Source organism: Carcharhinus amblyrhynchos, chromosome 3 (genome assembly GCF_965287045.1).
Source record: "Carcharhinus amblyrhynchos chromosome 3, sCarAmb.v2.hapA, whole genome shotgun sequence".
NCBI lineage: Eukaryota > Metazoa > Chordata > Chondrichthyes > Carcharhiniformes > Carcharhinidae > Carcharhinus > Carcharhinus amblyrhynchos.
The window spans coordinates 71452062-71474037 of NC_137326.1; the positions used below are offsets into that span (position 1 = coordinate 71452062).

The 21976-nt window shown below is 43.2% G+C and overlaps 2 protein-coding genes across 2 annotated transcripts; both read left to right on the forward strand.

Annotated features, from left to right (window-relative positions):
* The first annotated feature begins 398 nt into the window (after positions 1–398).
* LOC145341195 (alpha-1,4-N-acetylglucosaminyltransferase-like) lies at positions 399–20800 on the forward strand. Its single transcript, XM_080186122.1, has 3 exons — positions 399–490; positions 4208–4373; positions 20228–20800. Exons 1-3 carry the CDS (start codon positions 399–401, stop codon positions 20798–20800), a joined length of 831 nt encoding a protein of 276 aa, XP_080042248.1.
* On the forward strand, positions 14868–15341 carry LOC145341397 (RNA-binding protein 3-like). The gene has a single exon (XM_080186335.1). The coding sequence runs from the start codon at positions 14868–14870 to the stop codon at positions 15339–15341; it is 474 nt and encodes a 157-aa protein (XP_080042461.1).
* Positions 20801–21976: the final 1176 nt, after the last annotated feature.

Sequence of the window (21976 nt, forward strand, 5' to 3'; positions counted from 1 at the left end):
CTCAACAGGGATCTTGGGTTCATGTCACACTATCTGTAACCTTCACGACTTGCCTGGGCTTGCAAAATCTCACTAACTGTCCTGTCTGGAGACAATACGCATCTCTTTAACCTGTGCTTAACGCTCTCTCCACTAGCATTGTCTGTACTTTTAAAACTTGATTACCTGTAAAGACTCGCATTCCAACCATTATTTTGTAAATTGAGTTTGTGTCTTTATATGCCCTGTTTGTGAACTGAACTCCCACTTACCTGATGAAGAAGCAGTGCTCCAAGAGCTAGTGACATTTGCTACCAAATAAACCTGTTGGACTTTAACCTGGTGCTGTGAGACTTCTTACTGTGTTTACCCCAGTCCAACACCAGCATCTCTACATCAGCACCATTTAAAACCATAGAATGAAAGGGTTGGTGGGAGCAGCCAAAGGAAGTTCTGGAGTGACAGAAGACAGAGGAGAGGTTTGGACGATTGCTATTTGTGATGAAGAAAGGTATTTAGTGGAGTTCCCTCAGGGTTAATATCAGGGTACCTGTTTTTCTTGATTCATGTTAATGATCCAGACTGAGCTCTGTAGGGCACAACTTCAAACTTTGCAGTAAGATAACAGGGCAAGTTGTTGTGAAGTGTGAAACGAATGGTGATAATCTTCAAGGGGACAGAAACAGGCTGCTGGAACAGGTGAAATGTAATGTGTTCAGTGATGCATTTTGAAAAGACGAATGAGAAGAGGCAATACTTCGAGGAGATGTGAACAAACTGGAGAGAGTACTTAAAACATAAATATAAATGATTATGAGAGACTTTAGTTATATGAGTGGATTGTGAAAGGTGTCCTCTGTAAGGAATAGCAGTTTGAGAGAAGATTTGATGGAGGTGTTCAAAATCTAAAGGAGCTGGAACAGAGAGGTTTGGAGAAACTGTTCCCATTGGTTTCAAGGTTCCAAGAACCAGACAACACCAATTTAATGTAATTGGAAAAATAATGCAGAGGGGACATGAGGAAAAAGTTTTATCTGCAGCCAGTGGTTAGAAACTGAAATACGCTGTCCAAAGGTGTGGTTGAGATTGATTCAACCTTGCTTTTTGAATGTGAATTTGGTATCTAGAGAAGGTCTGCAAGTCTATGGGGAGAAAGAAAGGCAAGCTCTGACAGAGAGGTGACAAATAATTGAGCAAATTGTAAGTGTGTGGCATTGATTTTCCAAAGCTCTGAAATCAAAAATTGTAACTTTAGGTTAGAAAATTCCAATTTAATTCTATGATTTTGAGAATCCGGGAAATTGTTGAGCTGTTAGTTTAACAGCTATAGTTTGTTAATGCGATCTATAATTAAGGATAAAGTGATTCAGCTGTTTAAGAAATTTAATTGGATGAGATCGAAACGACATGAATTGTAAAGGATGGATTCATGTCTAATTAATCAAATTGAAGTTTTTCTTGACGTAACTGAAACGTCGACAAGGGAATATCTATGACCATGACACAAAGAACGACAACTTAGATTAAAGCAACATTATTGAAAAGAATAGAAAATAACATTTACATACACTGTATGGGCTATGAAAAAGATTTTGGACTTCTCCATCACCCAAAGTTAATAGATGGGTTGCTGAAATGTGGCATTGACAATACTGATTTAAAAATGAAAATGAGCTTGTCTCAGAACCAGTATAGACCAGTAAGCACAAAGATGATAATGAAACTGAGTTTACCATGAGGTTAGACATAGATGGCAGATGGTTGGATGACTTCAAGTTTATGGAAAGTAGAATGTGGGAGAGCAGCCAGAAGCATGTTGGAGCAGTCAATTCCAGAGATGATGAAAGAATGAATGTAGATTTCAGCAGCTGATGGGCTGAGAGATGGGGAGACATTGAATAATGTTACAGAGGGGAAAAGAGATAGTTTTAGTGATGATTTAAATCTGAGGTCAGGAACTCTCAAAGGATCAACTATAAAAGACAGGCTTAATCTCAAACTGTTACTTAGAAGAAGGTTGAAGTTTGTTGCTTGCGAAGGGAGTTTGAAGAGGAAATCAGTAAAAATAGCTGCAGTTTTCTCAATATGTAATTGGAGGAAATTAGTAGTCACCAGTATGGGATGTTGGATAAGGAGTAATTTAGCAACAATGGAGTAGTCAACTGAGGTAGTGATGGGATAGAGCAGGATGTCGACAATGTACATGTGAACACTAACATTGTGTTGTTGAGTGAGTTTGTCAAAGGACAGAATAAAGACCAGAAACAGGAAGGTGCCAAGGCTCGATTCTTGGAGGACACGGGATAAAATGGAGCAGGAAAAGAAAGTGAAGCCGTGGAATTTGTGGCTTTGACTCGATAGATAATATGCAGCTAGTTAAGGGCAGTCTCAAACAGTGGAGAGGCATTAGAAGAAGAAAATGTGGTCAATCCTGCCAAATGTCATAAGGTCAAAAGGACGTTACAAATGGGAGCAGGATTAGTCCATTCAGCCTATCAAGCTTAGTGATGGTATAAACATGAGGTCAGGAACTCTTTCAGGATCAACTTTGAAAGACGGCCATGTTTGCTTGCTTGTGACTGAGAAGATTGTGGTCTTAAATCCACGTCCTACGATGACTCTTTTCTCAATTAAAAATCTGTCTGATTCGTTTCTGGATATATTCAATACTCCAATCTCCACTGCTCTTTGTGGAAGTGAATCCGAAAGACTAATGACCATTTGGAGAAGGAAATCCTACTCATCTCTATCCTGAATGGAGACCCCTTCTTTTTAAACGGTGTCATAGAAACCCTACAGTACAGAAGGAGGCCATTTGGCCCATCGAGTCTGCACCGACCACATTCCCACCCAGGCCCTACCCCCATATCCCTACATATTTACCCACTAATCTTTCTAACCTACGCATCACAGAACACTAAGGGGCAATTTTAGCATGGCGAATCAACCTAACCCACACATCTTTGGACTGTGGGAGGAAACCGGAGCACTGGGAGGAAGCCCACGCAGACACGAGGAGAATCTCCACACAGACAGTGACCTGAGTTGGGAATCGAACCCAGGTCCATAAGAACATATTCTCTTACAGGGAGAAACATCCTCGCAGCATCTACACAGCTGGGCTCCTTCAGAATCTGATATCTTCCACAAGCTCATCTCTCAATCTTCTCCACATCAGTTGAAAATGAAGGGATAGTTTACCTTACGCACAGCCATGTATGACGTCATCTGTGACGTTATAAGCCATATCTAAGTACAATATAGAAGTCATAAATCTGATTGGAGGAATTCAAATGCGGAACTCTGGGAAAGATGGGAATAGTATTAGGAGCAGGCAGCAACACATTCCGGACTTGGGGTTGAAAGTAAGAGCAGAGATGGGAAGATAGTTTTCATGGAAGTTTCACGTCCAGGGTTACTTTTAGGAAAGAGTAATCCAACAAGTTTCTTTGTGTAGTGTTCGGACTCTGTTAGGGGATGCAGGTTTTAACAAAATGTAATTATTTTTGAGTCTTCTTCCACTTCTTTCAGGGAGTGAATTCCACCTCATAACTCCACAATGCATCAATAGAACTTTTAAATTCAATCATACATTGGCTAGAACATATGTTAAAATTATTGCATGTGTTAACTATTGAGAGTTTGGATCGTATAAAATTTAAAACTGTTAAAAATACAAAAAGAAAAATGCTCCAGTAAATCGAACAAGAGCAGAACAATCATGAAAGATTTACTGTAAGAACTGTTAAACTGACTGGAATCAACAGCAACGTCAATTTTCATTACTTGCTGGACCAGTTTTCAGTTCAACGAGTTGAGAACTGAAATCCAGCAAAACAAAACCTTCTTCTGCAGCGTGGCAATGTATAATGGAATGTGGGTTTAACCTTCAACAATGGAGCACATCAGCAAAGGACATACGTGAATCATTTTGATTAGGTTAACATCCAGTTAAATGCCGAAAATGCTTGTTGACCAAAGAAATGTTTGGTTTCACAGTTGACTAAATGTGTAGGTGCTTAGTTTCGTTGACACCCCAAATAATTGTGAAATTTTGGCTCCTGCAAGGACAATGAATGATTTGCAGAAAAAGTGTCACACCACATGATGCTGATCAGGCAGGCAGGATCATGGACTGTAAATGCTCAATAATCCTGGGATTATTGAATGTAACAGAAAAACTTGTAAGAATCCTAGTAAATCTCTACTAAAGGTTTCCTCACTAAAGAACACTCCATTATTTCATGAAGGGTTTCAGTGGCACATTATCACAATATCCACAGCCTCATTATTCTGGCATTCCACTGTTACCTGCAATAAGTAATGTTGTCCTTCTATCTGTAAATTTCACTGGACTGACTGAAAACATTCTTTTGGATGAGTGGAATCAAAAGGTAACCATTTATCAGAAACATTTTTAATGGGTGTGTTAGTTCTTATTGGGTGGTATTTTGTGATCTTTTTTGGCTAAGTGTGATTTTTAGGTGGGTAAAGCAGTGAGTAGTCCGTGGTGGTAGCAGACTTTCATGCCATATTTTTAGCCACTTGGAAAAGAAAATGTTTTGTTCAGGTTTCACACCATCTCTATGGCAGGCAGACCCTTACTCACCCACCCTGCCATCAGCTGAGTGCTTCAAGCAGCTCCATATAAAGGTTGCAATTTAGCGTATCCAGTGCACCCAGCACTTGCCCAAACTTCACCAATGAGAGTTGTTGTGAAAAATTCTGCCTGAAGATTCTTGGAGACATTCTTTGGCGGAATGTCAAATGCCACAGAGGAGAGTTGGCACATCCTGTAGCCATGAACAGGGAGGAGAGCATGAAGCAGGTTCACTAACTCTACATTGCAGATGATGGCAGCACTCTGCAATGGAGGATGGCCACCCAGTTGCCTCCATTTGCCATCACTTTATCTCCTTTTTCCTCACACCATTTTATAAATGCCATACTTACCATCTTATCTCATTCACCTTGTCTAGAGAGACCTTGCAGTCCAATAAAGTATTCTCATGATGACCGGAATTTTACCATCCCACCTAGCACGGGTGAGGGGCAGAAATGGGAAGGTCTGTTGACTGGGTGAGATTTTATGATTTTGGGACAAACAAATCTGGCAAAATATCTTTAAATGAGAAATCAAACATTTCTATTTGATCCCAGGCATGTTTTGATTCTTCACCTTCTTTCCATTTAACAACGGGGATGATTCTCCCATCCTGCTGTGCTGCTTTTAAGCACAATGTGGAGATGCCGATATTGGACTGGGGGAAACCCAGTGAGAAGTCTCACAACACCAAGTTAAAGTCCAACAGGTTTATTTGGTAGCAAAATCCACTAGCTTTCGGAGCGCTGCTCCTACGTCAGGTAAGTGGGAGTTCTGTTCACAAATAGGGTATATAAAGACACAAACTCAATTTACAAACTAATGGTCAGAATGCGAATCTTTACAGGTAATCAAGTCTTAAAGGCACAGACAATGTGAGTGGAGAGAGCGTTAAGCACAGGTTAAAGAGATGTGTTTTGTCTCCAGACAGGACAATTAGTGAGATTTTGCAAGCCCAGGCAAGTCGTGGAAGTTCCAGATAAAGTGAAATGAACCCACGATCCTGGTTGAGGCTGTCCTCATGTGTGTGGAACTTGGCTATCAGTCTCTGTTCTGCGACTCTGTGTTCTCATGTGTCGTGAAGGCCGTCTTGGAGAACGCTTATCTGAAGATCAGAGGCCGAACGCCCGTGACCGCTGAAGTGTTCCCCAACAGGAAGAGAACACTCTTGCCTGGCGATTCTCGAGTGCTGTTCATTAGCTCTGCATGGTCTCCCCGATGTACTATTCCTCGGAACATCTTTTCCTGTTGCGTATCAGGTGGACAACTTTGGCCGAGTTGCAGAGTATGTACCGTGTACCTGGTGGATGGTGTTCTCACGTGAGATGATGGCATCCGTGTCGATGATCCGGCATGTTTTGCAGAGGTTGCTGTGGCAGGGTTGTGTGGTGTCGTGGTCACTGTTCTCCTGAAGGCTGGGTAGTTTGCTGCAGACAATGGTCTATTTGAGATTGTGTGGTTGTTTGAAGGCAAAAAGTGGGGGTGTGGGGATGGCCTTGGTGAGGTGTTCGTCTTCATCAACGACATGTTGAAGACTCCGGAGAAGATGTCGTACCTTCTTCGCTTCGGGGAAGTGCTGCATGATGAAGGGTACTCTATCCACCGTGTCTCGTGTTTGTCTTCTGAGGAGGTCGGTGCGGTTTTTCACTATGGCGCATCGGAACTGTTAATCGATGAGTTGAGCACCATATCCTGTTCTTATGAGGGCATCTTTCTGGAGATGTCTGTTGTGATCCTCCTCATCTGAGCAGATCCCGTGTATACAAAGGGCTTGTCTATAGGGATGGCTTCTTTAATGTGTTTAGGGTGGAAGCTGGAGAAGTGGAGCATCGTGAGGTTATCCGTGGGCTTGCGGTACAGTGAAGTGCTGAGATGACCATCCTTGATGGAGATGCATGTGTCCAAGAAATCAACCGATTCTGGAGAGTAGTGCATGGTGAGTCTGATGGTGGGATGGAACTTTTTGACGTCATCATATAGTTGTTTCAGTGATTGTTCACCATGAGTCCAAAGGAAGAAAATGTCGTTGATACATCTAGTGTATAACATCGGTGGAAGGTCTTGTGTGGTGAAGAGGTCTTGTTTGAACCTTTGCATGAAGGTGTTGGCATATTGAGGTGCAAATTTGGTCCCCATGGCTGTTCTGTGTGTCTGGATGAAGAATTGGGTTTTGAAGCTGAAGACATTGCAGTCCAGGATGAAGAAGATGAGTTGTAAAATTGCACCTGGGGACTGGCAGTTGTCTGCTTAGAACACTGAGGCAGTTGTAGCAATGCCATCGTCGTGGGGGATGCTGGTGTAGAGTGCCAAGACATCCAGTGTGACGAGGAGTGCTCCTGGTTCAACTGCTCCATGTGTGCTGAGTTTCTGGATGAAGTCCGTAGTGTCGTGACAAAAGGTGGGATATCGTTGTACAATGGGTTTTAGGATGCCCTCGACGTAGTTGGAGAGTTCATGTCACATTATCTGTAACCCCCATATTTTGCCTGGCCTTGCAAAATCTCACTAACTGTCCTGTCTGGAGATTAAATGCATCTCTTTAACCTGTGCTTAATGCCCTCTCCACACACATTGTCTATACCTTTAAGGCTTGATTACCTATAAAGATTCACATTTCAACCATTATTTTGTAAATTGAGTTTGTGCCTTTTTCAGCCCTGTTTGTAAACAGAACTCCCACTTACCTGACGAAGGAGCAATGCTCCGAAGGTTAGTGGATTTTGCTACCAAATAAACCTGTTGGACTTTAACCTGGTGTTGTGAGACTTCTTACTGCTTTTAAGCACAGCAGACTGTGAGATTAAGTCCAGCCCTTAATGTGTCTCCCAGCACCAGATACCCAGCGCCATCAGCTCCATGCCAGAAATAGTCGTGGAGCTGCATAATTTATGTTAATTCAAATTTAAATGTAACTTGAGTGTTATTAACAGGCCCGGAGATTTCAGTCCAGCATTTCACACCCAGCCAGGAGTATTTCACTCCAACAGGGTTTACAGTAACTCCCCACTTTCAGGAAGCTGGTGGCCTGATCCTGCTGGAGTGAAGGGGGGAAATGGAGCCCCCAGGGATTTGGTGCACAGAGGGGATTGCCCCCTGGGTATTGGCATCCTGGCAGTGCCAGCCTGTGCCCCCGGCACTGCACAAGGGGCAAAGTTCCAATGCTCAAGGGGCACCTAGGCACAGCCGATCAGGCATGGAAAAGTGCCAAGAGGATGGGGGTCTCATAGGGGTAGGAGCTAATAAAGGTGGGACCTAACAGGATGAATCCTGATTGGGCAGGACCCCTGGGGGGAGATTGATGGGAGTTGGGGGTCCCATTGCCACTCTGTACTTTGGGAGCACAATCAAAAGGAGGGAGGCCAGCAATCGGGGCTGGACATAGGGATGGTTGGGGTGGGGGGGAGGATTTGGCTGGCTGGGGGGCGGGGGGGGAGTTGTTGGTCAGGGCTGTTGAGGGTTGAGGTGTGGGGGTTATAGGTGCTGAACAGGACCAGTGCTACTGAGCTGACAGAGTTTGTTTAATATTTGAGATTTAATTCTTAAGAAACCTTTTTATAGCAATAGAAGCAATCCAGCTGCAAGGGATGACGAGGTGTCATCAGGTCATTAGCGTTAAATTGTTAAAGCTATTTAGTGGAATCTGAGGGCAAATCATTCCAAGTTACAGCGAAGAACAATCAAAGTTTGCTGAATTCACATACTTTGTCTGAACGAGTTAACTCTTCACTATGTGCTCCATCGTTCAGAATGTTTTCTAATGGAACAGCAGTAATGGATATGTCAGTTCAAGGAGTAGCGGATGTGTGTCATGATATAGTTCATTGGTAATAAATGAAAGGAAATAACAAGGAAAGCCAAATGTTTTGCAGCAGATAAAAACAGAAACAGCAAATTTATATCACTGAAGGATGCCATTCAACCCACTATGTTTGTTGAAATAGAGCTCTCCAGTCTGGTCCCACTTCTAACTCTTCCTCTGTATTCCAGAAGGTTCTGGCATTACATGTGTCTATCCAAATGTTTCTATTAAATGTCATTTGTGTTTCCATCTCTCCAATTCTTTCGGGTCGGGTATTTCAGACCATCACCAATCTCTGGGTGAACAAAATCTACTCAACTTCCTGTCCCTGATTGTTGGCCTCTCTGTTTATAGAGCTAACTCTATCTTATCCACACTATCTCAGCACCCCCATATTTTTGTACAACGTTATCAAATCTGCCCTATGACTGAATCCCTCACAATCAATATCCTGCGATTACCATTGATTAGAAACAGAACTGGACCAACCACATAAATACTGTGACTCCCACAGCAGTTCAAAAGCTTGGAATCCTGTGATGAGTGACTCATCTCCTGACTATCAAAGTGTCACGGCACAAATCAGAAGTGTGATGGAATACTCTCCACCTGCTGGGATGAATGCAGTTTCAAAATTACTCAAGAAGCTTGACACTTCCAGGACAAAGCAGTCCACTTGATCGGCACCTCATCTGTCAACCGTAACATTCATTCCTTCCAACAATGATGCACAATGGCAGTAGCACAGACCATCTAAACAATGCACCGCAGTCTCTCAACTAGGCTCTTTTGATAGCATTTTCCAACCACTACCACCTTGAAGGGCAGGCACAGCAGATGTATGGGAAACATCACCACCTGCAAGTTCCCCTCCAAGTCACACACCATCCTCACTTGGACATATATTGCTGTTCCTTCATTGTTATTGGGTCAAAGTCCTGGAACTCCCTTCCTAACAATGGTTGGTGTATCTACACCACATGGACTGCAGTGGTTCTGAGAAGGAAGCTCACCACCAGCTTCTCAAGGGGCAATTAGGGAAAGGCAACAAATACTGGGCTTGCCAGTGAGCTAGCCAAGATGCAAACTTTAGTGAAATGTAAGCAACATAAAGCAACTCCTTTATTGACCAATATTTGCCATTATTACACATTCCTTTGGCTGAAATCCAACTCTCAGTGATGAACAATTTATAAAGTCTTAAACTTTATTAATTGGATGAACAATTACTCTATGGCATGAAGGAATGCAAGGAAAAAACCCCCTAGTTTTCTACCAAATCAATCTAAAGTAAACAACAGACTCAAAGTCAATTTCTGTTCAGTTTGTTGGGAACTCCAAACTCACTGAAACATTAATATGTAACCAGAGAATGCTGTCATTGCATGCACCCTACTGTATCAAGTAAGTAAATTTCATTGGCATAGATATTACAACAGAGAAGGAGACCATTCAGTCTTTTGTATCAGTGCAAGCTCTTCAAAAGATATCCACTTGTTCTCATCCCCAGTATATACCAGTAGCATTTCTTCTTTCTCATTTGTCACAAGTGGGCTTACATTAATACTACAATGAAGTTACTGTGAAAATCCAGCACTTGCTCTGGTACACTGAGAGCGAATTTAGCATAGCCAATGCATCTCTGGCATGTCTTTCAGAGTCTGGGAGGAAACCGCAGCACCTAGAGGAAACCCACGCAGACGTGGGGAGAATGTGCAAATTCCACACAGACAGTGACCCGAGGCTGGGGGTGAACCTGGGTCCCTGGCACTGTGAGGCAGCATAGTGAACAACTGTGCCACTGTGCTGCCTCAACTATCAGTGAAAACACCAGACCCAAACACTGGAGGCAGAGGCGGCTACCGGACATGACCACGCATGTGCTGATCAGATGAAGTTTTAACAAGTAATTAGATGCTGTGGAAATGATTGTGTAACATAGCAGTATGAGGAAACCAACCAACTGCTCTAGCCTGTTTTGCCACTCAGTTGGATCATGACTATTCTGTATCTTAACTCCATCTATCTACCTTGGTTCCATACATTTGCCTACTCCCACCAAACAAAAATCTATCAATATCTGTTTTGAAATTTTCAAGTGACTCCCAGCATCAATCAGTTTTTGGTTTAGAAATTTTCAGATTTCCACTAGCTATTGTGCGATGAAGACATGAATAGGCATGTATCTGCAGTGTCGGGGCTGGGAGCTATTTGATTTTTACACATGACTGAACTGGCAAGCCTATACCTAAAGCATAGGGTGTGGCGACTTGCAATGATACCTACATTATTTAAGGAACCATAGAGAGAAGACAAACATTAAGTGATAAATGTGTTTCGAAATTTCAAATATGCAAATGTTCCTTGCAAGCTGGCATCTTTTCCTTGTAGCATAGCTTAAGCTCCAGTTCCTAATCTTAGTTACAACTTTAGATGATGTGCTAAGCAGAAAAGTCACTTCACCACAGGAGTGGGAAGACTAATGGTCCAGTCACATGGATTTCTCTACAGTTACATCATGCTTCAGCATTATTTGAGTCTGGGAGCAGATTGCTTCTTTATGCTGTTCTATAAATTACTGCAGGGAAGAAACAGCAGGAATACAAATCTGTACAAGTAGATAAACCTAAAAAAAATGAAATCACAAGGGAATCCAAATGAACCTTTTTGGATAGTAAGGATTAGCAATGTACATTTTGTACACGGAACAGATGTTACTCAACTGTATAAGTGCAGTGGGGAGCAGCATCGCATTCCCATCTGTCATACACACAGCTGAATTAATATTTCTAAAGCCTACCTGCAGAGAAAAGCTCTGTGGCCACTGCCAGGAATGCATCTGACATGATGCTTTCAGAACTGACCGAGATATTCAGCTGTTTTGCAATGTTCCTGTAGACGTTCGGTCTGATGTACTCCAACTCGTCACCTGGAGACAGAACGAAACAAAATAAAAGAGAAATTCTGCTGTTTGGTGTATTGCTTTCTGATAAGGGGAATGATAGGGATATCTTAAATCACAATTGGGAAACTATCTGTTGGTGGATTTGTAACACTGCTGAGGGTCCATTCAAATTGAAGAGAGGAACAGTAAGTAACAGAATCTCTTTTGTGTGACTGTTACTTTATTGTTCAACATAGAAATCTTTCTTCAATCCAAAATTCTCCATTCCGGGCAATATCTCCATAAATCTCCTTGGTAGTGCCATCACATCTTTTATTACCGCGATCAAAATTACTACAGTTTTTCAAATGCAGGTCTAACTAGTATTTTATATAGTTCTCACAGAACCTACCTACTTTTATATTGTGTGTCATGACTGTAAACTTCTTCATCTTGTCCTGTACATTTAAGTCTAAATCACTCATAGATTGACCATGAAAACCAAAGGTGTCTTGGTTTCTTCACAACTTTGGATACATTTCATCCAAGTCTTATGATTTATTCACTTTCAAAGATGCTAAAACGCTTAATGTTTCCATTTTGTTTCCTCTGTTCAACCCTAGTCATCTCCTTTAAGGACCTATCCAGCTTTTCATCCTTCATCACTGCTGCAATTGTTACTTTCATCAATATTGAGACATTTACTGCTTTTGTATATCCGTCAAACCCCTCTATGGTTGGAAACCGAGAACCAGGAATGTAAAATTACAATTCCTGCCCTTTCAGTGTGTCACTTGTCTGTTTACTTCCACATTTCCAGCAGGTTCTAAGTGACCAATGTCTTTCCTTCCAGACCTCCGAACAAACACTTTCTATGCTATATATTGTGCCATGTAGTGGCTGGGGATCTATGCATAACCACAATTCTTCAGGGAAAATCTATTGGGGAATAAACTGTGACCAAATGGGCCACCTAAAATGGTGATTTACAGAGCACGCTGGAATAATTGGACAAGCAGTGAAACAGCAGACTGCAGCTTAAAAGACAGAGATAAACAGGCTGCAACTCAGACAACTGAATACACAGGAAATAGGCCATCCCAAAGACAATGGACACTTTCTGGTCAAACATACTTGTTTACTTTAACCCCTTATTTGGGAGAGAGGTATGTGACCTATGTGCCTCCAGCACCTACAGGCATGGCCGTTGGGTACACACGGTAAGAAGTCTCACAACACCAGGTTAAAGTCCAACAAGTTTATTTGATAGTAAACCCACAAGCTTTTGGAACGCTGTTCCTTCATCAGGTCACTCACCTAACGAAGGAACAGCGTTTCCGAAAGCTTGTGGGTTTACTATCAAATAAACTTGTTGGACTTCAACCTGGTGTTGTGAGATTTCTTATTGTGTTTACCCCAGTCCAACGCCGGCATCTCCACATTGTTGGGTACACACCCAGAGATCAGTGTGGCAGCACCTGATTGGACTCTTATCAGTCAGGGTGATCAAGTCCTGATCAATTGATTGACAAAAATCAGGAGATCACCCAAAAAGGACACAAAACCAAGGAGGGATAAAAAGCTGCTGCACAACCAAGGTTTTCCCTCTCTCCCTCTGACCCCACGAGCAAGCTACAACACTGGTGACCATCGCCAGAGACGACGAACAAGAGGAGAGCCACTACACCCGAGGAGAGTGCCAGACCAAACCGAAGGACCAGACTACGCAAAGTACTATTGAGATGTGGTGTTTTTAGATTTTCAGAAGGCGTTCGATAAGGTGCCTCACAAAAGGTTGCTGCAAAAGGTTAGGGTGCACGGAATTCGGGGTAAGGTGTTAGCGTGGTTAGAGGATTGGTTGTCCAATAGGAAGCAGAGAGTTGGAATAAATGGGCGCTTTTCTGGTTGGCAGTTGGTGTCTAGTGGTGTGCCGCAGGGATCGGTGCTGGGGCCTCAACTGTTTACCAAATACATAGACGATCTGGAGGAGGGGACCGAGTGTAGGGTAACAAAATTTGCTGATGACACGAAGGTGAGTGGAAAAGCGAATTGCATGGAGGGCGTGGAAAGTCTGCAGAGAGATCTGGATAGGCTGAGTGAGTGGGCGAGGACCTGACAGATGGAGTATAATGTTAGCAAATGTGAGGTTATCCACTTTGGTAGAAATAATAGTAGGAGGGATTATTATTTAAAGGGTGAAAAGCTGCAGCATGCTACAGTGCAGAGGGACCTGGGAGTCCTTGTGTACGAATCACAAAAATGCAGTCTGCAGGTGCAGCAGGTGATCAAGAAGGCAAATGGAATGTTGGCCTTTATTGCGAGGGGGATAGAATATAAAAGTAGGGAGGTCTTGCTGCAACTGTACAGGGTACTGGTGAGGCCACAACTGGAGTACTGTGTGCAGTTTTGGTCCCCTTATTTGCGAAAGGATATCTTCGCCTTGGAGGGAGTACAGAGAAGATTCACCAGGCTGATACCGGAGATGAGGGGGTTAGCTTATGAGGAGAGATTAAATAGACTGGGCCTGTACTCGTCGGAGTTTAGAAGGCTGAGGGGGGATCTTATGGAGACATATAAGATAATGAAGGGGCTAGATAGGATAGAGGTAGAGAGATTCTTCCCGCTTAGAAAGGAAAACAGAACTAGAGGGCACAGTCTCAAAATAAGTCAGGGGGCAGTTTAAAACAGAGTTGAGGAGGAACTTCTTCACTCAAATGGTGGTGAATCTCTGGATTTCTCTGCTCATTGAAGTGGTGGAGGCTACCTCGTTGGATATATTTAAGTCACTGATAGATAGATTTCTGATAGACAAGGGAATTAAGGGTTATGGGGAGAAAGCGGGAAAGTGGAACTGATCCACTTCAGATCAGCCATGATCTTATTGAATGGCCGGGCAGGCTCAAAGGGCCAGATGGCCTACTCCTGCTCCTATTTCTTAGGTTCTTATGTTCTTATGTTCTCATGTTCTTATGTTCTCATGAGATTAGTGTACAGATAAAGGCCAATATCTGCTTGGGTACTTGCCAGTCACACAAAGTTGAGTGAAGGTCACGTATTGGACTTGAACTCTTGTATTTCTATATATAGATAACATTGTTGGTTGGATGGGTGAATATTGATCGTGTGTCTTAAATAAATATTGATTGTACTAACAAGGCACCTACTCACAGTTATTTGTCCACCGTATAAGGATTAAAACAGACTGTGCAGTCAGCACAACAATTGGCAGTCTAGGATCATTTAGATAGCCACATGAACAGACTGGGAATGGAGGGATACAAATAGATGATCGAGTTAGGAACACATGATCAGTGCAGACTTGAGGGCTGAAGGGCCTGTTCCTGTGCGGTCTTGTTCTTTGTTCTTTGAGTATGGAAGAATGAAGGTACAGGGGATCACCGACACCAGAGAGGTACAGCTCCATCTTACACAGCAGCCCCGGGAAGAGATAGAGGGATATGTTTTAATTTTGGGCAGCCAGGACACTTTGCCCAAGATTGTAGGAGACCCCCACCACATACATGGTCCCTGAGACCACCAGCTCCACCAGTTAGGCCAGCTTTTAGCGCTTCATACACTCGAATGAACAGCATCCTGCCACCATGACTGAAGCAGGGGAGTTGTTTGTTGTTGGCCTGAACTTCAACACAGACAAGCAGTCCCCGGAAGAGGTTTTCTCCAAGTACGGGCAGATCTCTGAGGTGAAAGTGATTAAAGACAAAGACATCATGGCGTCTCGCAGTTTCAGCTTCATCACTTTCAAAAATCCAGAGGACGCTAGGGATGTGCTGCAGGCGATGAACACAAATTCCCTTGATGGTCATGCCAAGAAAAGGTCTGGAGGCAGCGGTGGGAATGGTCAAGGCAGTGATAGTGGTGGTTATGGTAACACTGGCTGCAGGAGAGCAGCACAAGGTGGCTATTGGAATTGTGGCACGAGAGGAAGCTACAGTGGCGGAGGCCGGTTTGGTACGGGAGATCAGGACAGCAAATTGGGTGGGTACAAGGGTGAAGGTGGATACTACTACGGTGGTGGTGATGGTTATGGAGGCCGATCATACAGGGACTATGACTGATCAAAGCAAGAGAAACATTTCTGCCAGATTCAGGATCAATCTCCCGCCTTGTACCTAAAATGGCTCCTGGAACCGCAGGAAGCAGTATCTGATGACATTTGGTTTGCCTGTCACATTAAAATGCTAGAAAACCATTTTTACCATGATTAATCTTGTTATCCAGTTGTTGACTTGGTTAACGCATTCTGAGGATTGAACATTTCATTTAAGAAAAATAAGCCATGTGGCTTTTAATGAATTTAATGAATTTTTATGAAGATGTAACGAGTGCGGTTGACAGAAGGGAACCGGTGGATGTGGTGTTTCTAGATTTCCAGAAGGCGTTCGATAAGGTGCCTCACAAAAGGTTGCTGCAAAAGATTAAGGTGCACGGAGAAGGTGATAAAGTGTAAGCGTGGATTGAGGATTGGCTATCTAACAGGAAGCAGGGAGTTGGAATAAATGGGTGCTTTTCCGGTTGGCAGTTGGTGACTAGTGGCATGCCGCAGGGATCGGTGCTGGGGCCTCAACTGTTTACCATATACATAGACGATCTGGAGGAGGGGACCGAGTGTAGGGTAACAAAGTTTGCTGATGACACAAAGATGAGTGGGAAAGCAAATTGCGTGGAGGACGCGGAAAGTCTGCAGAGAGGTTTGGATAGGCGAGGTTCTGGCAGATGGAGTATAACATTGGCAAGTGTGAGGTTATCCACTTTGGAAGGAATAATAGTAAAATGGACTATTATTTAAATGGTGAAAAAGTACAACTTGCTACTGTGCAGAGGGACCTGGGGGTCCTTGTGCATGAATTGCAAAAACTCAGTTTGCAGGCGCAGCAGGTGATCAAGAAGGCAAATGGAATGTTGGCCTTTATCGTGAGGGAGTTAGAATATAAAAGCAGGGAGGTCTTGCTGCAATTGTACAAGGTACTGGTGAGGCCACAACTCAAGTACCGTGTGCAATTTTGATTCCCTTATTTGCGAAAGGATATATTGGCCTTGGAGGGAGTACAAAGAAGGTTCACCAGGTTGATACCAGAGATGAGGGGGTTAGCTTATGAGGAGAGATTGAATAGATTGGGCCTGTACTTGTTGGAGTTTAGAAGGCTGGGGGGAGATCTTATAGAGGCATATAAGGTAATGAAGGGGCTAGACAGGGTAGAGGCAGAGAGATTATTTCCACTTAGAAAGGAAACAAGAACTAGAGGACACAGCCTCAAAATAAGGGGGAGTCAATTTAGAACAGAGTTGAGGAGGAACTTCTTCTCTCAGAGGGTAGTGAATCTTTGGAATTCTCTGATCATTGAAGCAGTGGAGGCTACCTCGTTAAATATGTTTAAGTCACAGGTAGATAGGTTTTTGATAAATAAGGAATTAAGGGTTATGGGGAGCAGGCGGGTAGGTGGAACTGAACCACTATCAGATCAGCCATGATCTTATTGAGTGGCGGGACAGGCTCGAGGGGCTAGATGGCCTACTCCTGCTCCTATTTCTTATGTTCTTAGACGTCTTCACTTGGAAAATTGGCATTGAACGCCTGTCGTGGGATTGAGACTGCAAGTTGAATATTGCCAGCAATGTAACTAGTTACTTTTGAGTTATTTTCCTTGTCACCAAAAAGTAATGAAAGATCTTCCAACACAGCAGCCTCTTCCTGTAACTTATTACAAGACTCTTAGAAAACAAACTGATGGTCTTTTGTTTTAAAACTCATTTCTTGAAAACTGTGTATTGATTTTTAAAAATCAAATGTCATTTGTTATACTTTCATCAGCTGGCATGTTCCTTTGAACAGAATGTTGCCACTTGGGAGTCAAATCTTTTGCCAGTGGATTATCTGAATTTAATGCAGCTTCAGAAAAAAAAACAGGGGCGGAGGGCATGGACAGTTTAAATCCATGTATATACATCAAATATTCGATGTGAAAACAGCAGAAATTACATTGACCTGCTCAGGACAATGATGGATGATGACAAAGATGCAATCTAGGATCTACTCATTGCACTCATCATCAGGGTAAACATGGAGGACAACTCAAGCAAGATGAACTTTTTGTTGCCCGGCTATTTGTGGTTTGACACAATGACAAAACTTGGGATCTGCCCTTGAATCATGGTCCCCTCTAATTTGTTAGCAGGATGTTTACAGAGAACCTACCAGATTGCTATCTGCATTAATAGGCAATAATAGACAGTTGAAAATCTTAATATCGGAATGTAACCTGGACTCGCGAATACTTATTGCAATGGTTTGTTGTTTGAATGTCTTGGTTTGTAATTAGATTATTGTATTAATGGTGTTTAGAATATGTGGTTGTTTGTATTTGTAGAGGGCTATTTTCTGTAGCTTCTGGAATGTATTATTGTAATGTATTAATGCCTGGGCCTTGCTTGAGTGTTGAGTGACTAGGAAATTCCTGACAGATACTCGTCCTGAGTTTGTGATCCATCACATTTCACGTTCAGGATCAAAGGGGAGACTGTGGCCAAATGGACCACCTAAAATGGTGATTTACAAAGCATGCTGGAATAATTGGACAAGCACCGAAACAGCAGGCTGCAGCTTAAAAGACAGAGATAAACAGGCTGCAACTCAGATGACCGAATACACAGGAAATAGGCCATCCCAAAGACAATGGACACTTTCTGGTCAAACATACTTGTTTACCTTAACCCCTCATTTGGAGGGAGGTATGTCACCTATGTACCTCCAGTCCTACAGGCATGGCTGTTGGGTACACACCCAGAGATCAGTGTGGCAGCACCTGATTGGACTCTTATCAGTCAGGGTTATCAAGGCATTTGACAAAGTCCCTCATGGTAGGTTGGTTGAAAAGATTAAGGCTCATGGAATACAAGGCCAGGTATCTAGATGGGTTGAGAACTGGCTTGGTAAGAGGATACAGAGAGTAGTAGTGGAAGGGTCCTTTTCTAGCTGGAGGTCTGTCACTAGCGGTGTGCCGCAGGGCTCAGTAGTGGGACGTCTTCTTTTTGTAGTATATATAAATGACTTGGAAGAGAGAGTAAGTGGTGTGATCAGCAAATTTGCAGAAGACACTAAGTTGGCTGGACTGGCGGGCAGTGAGGAGCAGTGTCTGGCAATACAACGGGATATAGATAGGCTGGTATATTGGGCAGATATATGGCAAATGGAGTTTAATCCTGATAAATGTGACGTGATGCATTTTGGCCGGAATAATGTAGGGGGGAGTTATATGATAAAGGGTAAACCTATAATGAGTATAGAAACACAGCGGGACCTGGGGGTGCAAGTGCACAAGTCTTTGAAGGTGGCAGTACAAGTGGAGAAGGTTGTGAAGAAAGCTTATGGTATGTTAGCCTTTATAGGAAGGGATATAGAGTATAAGAGCTAGAGTCTAATGTTGCAGTTGTATAGAATGTTGGTTAGGCTGCATTTGGAGTACAGCGTCCAGTTCTGGTCGCCTTACTACCGGAAAGATGTGGAGACCCTGGAGAGAGTGCAGAGGAGGTTTACCAGGATGTTGCCTGGTATGGAAGGACTGGGTTATGAGGAAAGATTGAGAAAATTGGGGCTGTTTTCCCTTGAAAGATGGCGACTGAGGGGAGATCTAATAGAGGTATATAAGATAATGAAGGGAATAGATTAACAGTGGTAAGCTATTTCCTATGTTAGAAACGCACAGTACGAGGGGCCACGGGCTTAGGGTGAGGGGGGAGAGGTATAACACAGATATTAGAGGGAGGATTTTCACACAGAGGGTAGTGGGGGTATGGAATGCTCTGCCAAGCAAGGTGGTGGAGGCAGGCACACTGGAGTTGTTTAAGAGTTACTGAGACAGGCACATGAGTGGGTTGGAGGTGGAAGGATATAGGAGATTGTTTTAAATAAGGTTCATTAGCATTGGGACGTCCCTGGTAATGTATAAGGATGTGGAATGATACGAATGTTTTTCTCTTTTAATTCACAGGTTTTAAGTCGGTCTGCCTTGTTGTTCAACGAGGCGCATACACGCGATGGGACGTACTAGGGCTGCTCTTGGATGTTTGAGAATAGCCTAGTTCTTCATGTCGTTAGTGAACGCTTAAACTGGATCAGATGCTGGGCAACACCTTGGGCAACAGCTCAGTAACTATCACTGTTTGCTGTGCAGACACACTCCCACAGCCAGTGTCTGTGGGAGTTTGCGCATTCTCCCCATGCTTGTGTGGGTTTTCTCCAGGTGCTCCAGTTTCCTCCCACACCCCAAAGGTGTGCTATTAGACTGACTGGAGGTAATAAATTGTCCCTAAATTAGTTTTCCCTCAATGTGGAATGCCATAAGCATAGATAAGAGTCATGGGTGGAGGGGGAACTGGTAATGTTAAAATGGCGGCACGGGGTCGTTGGGCCGAAGGGCCTGTTTCCCAGGCTGTTTTTGTTCTTTGTTCTTTTTTTGTTCTTTGATTGATTGACAAGAATCAGGATTGACAGAACCAGAGTGCCTGACCAGACCAAAGGACCAGACTACGCAGAGGACCACTGAGACCAGTGCACACATAAAGGCCAATATCTGCTTGGGTACTTGCCAGTCACACAAAGTTAAGTCAAGGTCTTGCATTGGACTTGAACTCTCGTATTTCTGTAAAGATAACTTATTGTTGGTTGGGTGGGTGATTATTGATTCTACTCACAAGAAGTTTATTCGCAGTTATTTGTCGACCGTCCAAAAATTAAAACAGACTGTGCGGCAGGCACAACAAAACCATTACAAAAACGCTCCCATTCTTCACTAAAGATTATCCTTGGGCAACATGTGGAGCTCCAGCAAACCGACTGAGAATGATCTTGGACTGAAGGAGGAGGCACATGGGCTGTGAAGAAATAAGATTAAATATGCTGTAACAGAACATAATAGATTTATTTTACTTTGTCCACTTATCACAGGTGAATCCTGATTTGGAAACGTATTGGATCCATGTCCTTGCTGATGGCTGCAGGTTAGCTCTGCTATGGAAATATGGTGGTACATATCTGGATATTGAAGTTATCTCAATGAAGCCTTTGTCATTTGATAATTTTACTGTTTTGCGACAGGATTCCGATTTCAGTAATGATGTAATGGGATTTCATCTCAAACATCATCAGTTTTTGTTGGACTGCATGAAAGATTTTGCAGCCAACTACATTGGGTACATTTGGGGTCATCAAGGTCCTACACTGATAACCCGTGTAATAAAGCGATGGTGCAAGCTGAATAACACAGACAAGTTCACTACAAAAGAATGCAATGGGATCTCTTTCTGGATCTCAAGGTGGTTCTATCCAATCCCTTATCAAAGCTTGGAACTTTACTCTGATCCCAAGAAAAAGGAGGATATAGAGAGTATCTTCTCAGGTACATATGGAGGACATGTCTGGAACTATATCCAAAACATCCAAAATGGACTTCCAAAAAGGAGGTCCAATTTGGGACAGAATCTGGAAGTTCCACCATTACAACTTGATGAGACACAATAAACTCTCAGCACTTGAGAGCACAACTGGGTTCTGCTGTAAATGCTCCAAATCTGCACTGACATTGCATTGTCTTCCATGAGGAGCATTTCAAATTCCCAATAACACAGTGTTGGAGTTCTCTGTGATAACGTTCGTATGAATTATATCTTCGGCTGTCAGGCTTTAAGGCATTATTTTGGGGTTCCAATTGTAATCATGTTATTTTGCACATTATTAATTTTACATGGGAAAATATGATAGATTCTAAAACTCGTAGCTAAAAGTAGAAAAAATTTTTAAATGCATATTCTGTTCAGTTTCTGAGTGCAAAGCTCATGCAAAAAGTGTGTAAATATAAGAATTAATTATCAATGCAAATTGGGAAATAAACAAATGTTTGTTTGTGTATAATCGCATTGAACATAAAATCAATTCATTGACAATGGTACCTCTTTTTCTTACAATTAGGATATTCTCCAAGATCCTGGTTGAGGCTCTTTAATCCAGGTTGAGAACACTTCAGCACGGGCATTCAGGCTCTAATCTTTGGGTAAGCACACTCTTCCAGCTAAAGGATGTGCCTGAAGTCCTTTGAAATGGCAGTGCTGCAGCCTCAGAGCTTTTCAAGCAGCAGTGTCTGTGCTCACTACTGCATGAATTCTGGGTGTGTCTTGTTGAGGGGAGGATGGGGGGAGCAGTGTTGCTGGCAGTTGGGGGGGGGTGGGTGTGGTGGTGGGGGATGGGGGCAGTATTGCTGAGGGAATTGTGGGTAGGGAATGGAGGGAGGCTGTTGCTGGGGGGCCTGTGTGAGGGGAATGGGCAGCAGAGGCAGTGCGTGTTGCTCAGCTACGGGCAAGCAGCATTTCTTCACCTCTCCATGTATTTCTCCCCTTCTCCAAATTCCAAACCGCCCTTCAGATTGATGAGATGGCTTTTGTGATGAAACCGTCTGCTCTTGCTGTTCTTTTGGTTGTTGCTGGAGCTGAGGAGGAGGAGCAGGAGGAAGAATTGAGAGTGCAGGGGGCCCAGGCCTTACCATTCACAGGAGGACAGGGAGATGGCCATTGGAGGCAGGAGCTGGACGCCATTCGCCCAGGAGAAGGAGGCAGTGGAGACCCTGGCAGTTCCATATATGAGTGCCGTTTGATCAAATGTCAGACACCATGTGCCGCCGATGGCACCAAAAGGAGACAATGC

What these genes read in the sequence shown, in the direction of transcription:
- LOC145341195 (XM_080186122.1), top strand. Translation starts at nt 399, where the DNA reads ATGAAAGGGTTGGTGGGAGCAGCCAAAGGAAGTTCTGGAGTGACAGAA. An exon ending in GCTATTTGTGATGAAGAAAG is followed by an intron (nt 491 to 4,207) that starts GTATTTAGTGGA and finishes TCCTCACTAAAG; the next exon opens with AACACTCCATTATTTCATGA. An exon ending in TGGATGAGTGGAATCAAAAG is followed by an intron (nt 4,374 to 20,227) that starts GTAACCATTTAT and finishes CACTTATCACAG; the next exon opens with GTGAATCCTGATTTGGAAAC.
- LOC145341397 (XM_080186335.1), top strand. Translation starts at nt 14,868, where the DNA reads ATGACTGAAGCAGGGGAGTTGTTTGTTGTTGGCCTGAACTTCAACACA.